The sequence below is a fragment of the Melampsora larici-populina genome (assembly GCF_000204055.1).
Source record: "Melampsora larici-populina 98AG31 unplaced genomic scaffold MELLAscaffold_19, whole genome shotgun sequence".
Lineage (NCBI taxonomy): Eukaryota > Fungi > Basidiomycota > Pucciniomycetes > Pucciniales > Melampsoraceae > Melampsora > Melampsora laricis-populina.
In genome coordinates, this window is record NW_006768783.1 from 1,072,259 (window position 1) to 1,077,165 (window position 4,907).

A 4,907-nucleotide genomic window follows, 5' to 3' on the forward strand; every position below is an offset into this window, starting at 1 on the left:
TTCTTCTAAACATGATTTATTTAATTCTGATTTATCTTTGATTAATAAAAGAAAATTAGTTAAACTTTTTCAAATCGTTTTGAATGATTCAAATCAAACCCAAAATCAAGATCAAGATGATTCATCAAAAAGTACACCAGAATCAGAACCAAATGTACCAGAACGTGAATCATTGCACAGTTTTCTAGCATCTAAACCATACGAATTCCCCACCAGTCTAATTTCACAACTCACAGCTTTATCATTATCACCCTTGAAGTCCATCGAATCATCAAAACAACAGTCGATCCAAAGGATCCAAACCTTACTAAATTCGATTGGAAGGTACGGAAACTCTAATGGATCAGCTTCGAGTTTTTTAATTTCCCAGTATGGAGGAACAGGTGAATGGATCGAAAGCATGATCAGATCATCTGCTATTCAAAAAGGAGCGACTCAAATCATTGGTAGAAGGATTAATTCGTTACGTAAGACTCGCAAGGGTTGGAGTATTCAAGTTGAAGATTTAGAGAGAAATGAGGTTTTGGAGTTTGGGGCTGAAAGATTGGTGATTGGAGTAGATCATTTAGATCTTTTAAAAGATTATCAAATCGGTAAACCTAAGCTTGCTTATATGATTCATAGATCTATTGTGTTGGTTGAATCGGTGGGGTTGAATTGGGATCTTGATGCAATGGAAATTAAACATACTTTGATTGTCATTGATTCTGAAACTCATGGAAATCCAATCCAAGTTTTAATCATTGGATCTTCTTCTGAATGTTGTCCAGATCAACAAGGTAAACTGTTTTATTTTTCGTTTTCTTGAAAAAATGTTGAAATACTGATGATTTTTTTTCTTTTTTTTCGATTAGTGATTATTTATTTATCTACTGTCTCTAATGAGATTTCAAAAAATGAAAATCCAGAGGAAATGTTGGGTCCGGTTTTGGATTTAATACTTAAACCTACAGTAGAACCATTAATGAAACTTTTTTATACTCAACAAGTCTTTCATCATATCAAAACTGGTGATTTTCAAGATATAGATCATCAAAATGAAGATCATCAAGATAAAGATGAGCAAGACAAAGAACATCAAGACAAAGAATATCAAAATAAAGATGATCAAGACAAAGATGATGAAGAGAAAAAGATGGTGGTATTGAATAATTGGCCAGAAGAGATTGAAGATTCTGGATTAGGTAGATTATCAGAATGGGGTTTATGAATACGTAGAAAAAGTCATGAAAGATGAATGTTCAAAAGATGTTCACACAGATAATGTAGAAGAATGAAATTAAGATATTTATTGTTTGGATTGGAATCTTATAACATATCATATTTTTCTTTACAATACTAGTATATATGCTATCTCTCTTCTATCATTTTTTTATTATAGGTGATTCATTGGTTCTTTATGCTATTTATATCATTTTCTTTTATCTCTCTCTTTCCATTTCTCTATTTTATTCATTTATTGTATAAAACAATGCAATCCTAATTTCATAAATTCAAATTTCTTTTTTTTTATGTAAGATATAATTTAACAAGGTTTTGTTTATATGATTCTTTTAAACGAGCAAAGTCAAATCCACTTTTGGTTTTGTTTTTTTTTACATTCAGATTGGTTCAGTTTATTGTGCATCATCAAGGGTTATGATATATATCTTTTTGAAATCTGATTAACAAATGCCTTTGAAATTAGATTCCAATTCATTCATTCATTCATTCATTCATTCATTCATTCATTCATTCATTCATTAACAACCAAACAAACAAACAAAGAAGATGTCAAATCTTTTAAGGCTCCTATACTTCTCATGATGACATTGATCACAAATGGTCAAAAATCTTTTGTAACATCTATAACATGATAGCCTGAAGTCTCTGAACAAAAGATTGCTGATCAAGAGTGAGACCATTCAGACTGAATCTATGAGTTTTTAGTGTTGATCTTGAATATTGGAGGACAATGTGATCTTCAGAAAAGACATGCTCAGAAGGGAAGCTGGGATAGCCAGGTATGACATTGTCATTGTAGACAAAGCAGAGTAAGTCTTTATTTTGCCCTTCCATTATGTAAGTATATCTTTCTGATTGTGCTCAACTGGTTCAACAAGGCAAGGAATTGACATTGGAGGTGTTCTTGATGAAATAGAAAGACATCTCTCAAGTGGCAAAACATTGCATTTTCCTTGACCAGCATTGATGTGGTTTCTTGGTCACAAAGTCAAAGTAGATCACTGGATAACTTCTTCTCAATCATTGCAAACCAAAGATCACAATCACAAATGAGGGAACTGATTGTGGTCTTTAAAGAGGCAGTGGTCAAGCAGGGCTCCAAAAGTAGAATAAGGAGTTGATGAGAAGGAAGTAAAACTTGATGTTACAATCAAAGTTGAAAGGAAATTACCATTCTTTGTGTCTTCTGTTTATCATTACCATCTGTTTGATACTCTTTTTGTGATGTCCAAGCTTGTGTTTAGCAATCAATTCTGCCAGCATTAAATAGGTTCCCGGATGGGAAAGCAACCTAGGCTGGGAACATGATTGAGAGCGCAATGTGTCATGAAATCATCTTGCACTGGCCATAAAGCATATGCTACATATGTGCAAACATCTGAGTAAACCCTTAGCTATCAGCTACATACATATCATCTCAGTTATCTGTTCATCTGGATAAGCGAATCATATGTAATACATCCTGTAACGTTGTTCAGATTGAGACAAGCATCTTGGAACATCGACTACATACATCACGATGGCTACTCGGGAAATATTCATGAAGCTGTGTACCAGTAACAGAAGGGGAATCTGGTCCCTAGGACCCACATTCCCATCCAGGAACCATTTCATGCTTGCATGCATGCAAATGATCTCACATGTCCTTGGTGCTATAATGAACATCACAAGCTAGTAGTTCTCTACACTCTTTCCCACTCTTTGATGTCACATTGAACTGAAGTTTTTTCCTGAATTCAGTAGGGTTAAAGTGATTCCAGACCCAGCTTCTTTAAGTAGCGGGTGTGTTGCTCTAGTTGTCATCCAATTCTAGGACCACAGGTGTTTTGATTGGCATCAAGTTCACCAGTGAGATCAATCTTGGTCATGATATGACTATTTTGGATGAAGACATGGTCAAAGTGGTAAATTTTCTGGGGAAAAATTCTTACTCTCTTTCTATCAAATCTTTTCTCAGAAGCTCCTTGAGACTCGTCCAACCTGGATTGGAATCTATATCATCTCTCCTCAATACAAATTCCAAAATGATGCTCAAACTTATAGCATCCATCTACTATTTTCTCTATTTCATTCAAAATGAATGAAGAAAGATCCAAGCTAAATTTGAAGGAAATTTCCTTGACTAAACTCAACCAACTCAGCAGGCACTTGTTGCAAGAGTTATGGCAGCAGACAGGATGGGACTTGACAACCTGCTACAGCCAGTGTGGGACTGTGCAAAGAGTTCTGGAACTTACTCTAGATTCCAGACAACCACCCCTTTTTGGTGTGTTTTCTTCTTTTTTTTTGGTGGACTACCTGAATCCCCACCAGGAAATGCGGGGGGAGTCTGCGGGATAGCTGATCAAGAGAGCCAGGGAGGGGCCAGGGCAGGCGCTTAGGTGAAATTGACATTGAAGATTTTTGACCGTACTGAAGAAATCTTCAATTCACCAAAAGTGAATCAAGATAGAGTTAAGCTGATTTGAGCTGAAAAAGTCTTTCAACTTCTTCAGCCCAGAAGCTCAAGTTACACACAAATTTACAGTCCTAGATCTCCAGCTACAGCTGGGCAGAAGATTTTTTGTTTTTTGGTCCATCTACATTGTTGTATTTTTTTTGTTTTAGGATAAAGAAATGCTTCAGAATAACTGTGTTTCCAGTGGTCGGTCACAAGTTTCTTTGACAGAAAAAACTTAATTAGGTGAAGGAATTCTTTTGTAAAAAAAACGGTGTGCTATGGGCTTTTTTAAGCTAAGCTATGGGTAAAAAATAGTAAGACCTTTTATGATTTGAAAAGTTATTGAAAATAAGGTCATTGGATCTTATGGCTTTTATCTTATTAACATGTTGGTTCAAATACTCAGTAAGATCTATATTTACCTGTATCTGGAACATGGGCTTGCTTTCATGTTGCTCAAATGTCTAAGTATGTTGTGGATGTGATGTTGAAGTAGTTTCAATTTTCATCTGTTAATGATATCTCATCTTTCTTTTGAAATTTGTCAAATCTTTACTTGACCTGGGGGTTTGATTGAATACATTCCATATATCCGGACAATCTTAATTTAATGAAAACTAGTAACAAGTAAATTATATAACACAAAGATAATAATTATACATGGTTATTTTGGGTGTAATGAAGAGACGAGTATTAGAAACAAGATAATGATAAAAGTTTACATGAATTTGTTTTGATTAATTTGTTTTTCTTATAAATAATATGAAGTGATTCCAACTTTAAAGATTTAACGATGATGGTGTGCTCCACCTACGTGTACATCTGCTTCATCACCAGATCCAGGTTTAGGAATTTCAATCTGTTTGTAAAAAAATGATCAGTTGAAGTTCAAAGATAGATGAGAGGGAATGAAAAAACTTACGCCAGTCCAAGAATGAGTAAGTGGAAGATCAAGATTAATCCATCTTCGATCTTCGAATGAGGTTTTCCAACCAAGTTGTAAAGCAGCAAATTGACAGATATTTGAAGACACAGTACAAATGGTAGCAAGAGGCTACATGACAAAAAGGAAAAGAAAACCAATGAATGTTTTATCCAAGTCGATCATAATAGAGAGCAATTCGAACGTACTTTGTCGGCTTCATCAATTTGATGATATTTAGACCTCCAATCATCAGCCAAGATATTCATATCAATAATTTGTCCACGAGTATAACCAATCCTTTCAGATTAACATGAGCAT

General features: G+C 34.6%; 1 protein-coding gene across 1 annotated transcript; it reads right to left on the reverse strand.

Moving 5' to 3' along the window:
- Positions 1 to 3,151: 3,151 nt before the first annotated feature.
- Positions 3,152 to 4,855, reverse strand: MELLADRAFT_86646 (uncharacterized protein; the record flags this gene model as incomplete). The annotated part of the gene is made up of 7 exons (XM_007410235.1): positions 3,152 to 3,227; positions 3,462 to 3,564; positions 4,087 to 4,108; positions 4,226 to 4,281; positions 4,387 to 4,474; positions 4,587 to 4,718; positions 4,796 to 4,855. 7 exons carry the CDS (start codon positions 4,853 to 4,855, stop codon positions 3,152 to 3,154), a joined length of 537 nt encoding a protein of 178 aa, XP_007410297.1.
- Positions 4,856 to 4,907: the final 52 nt, after the last annotated feature.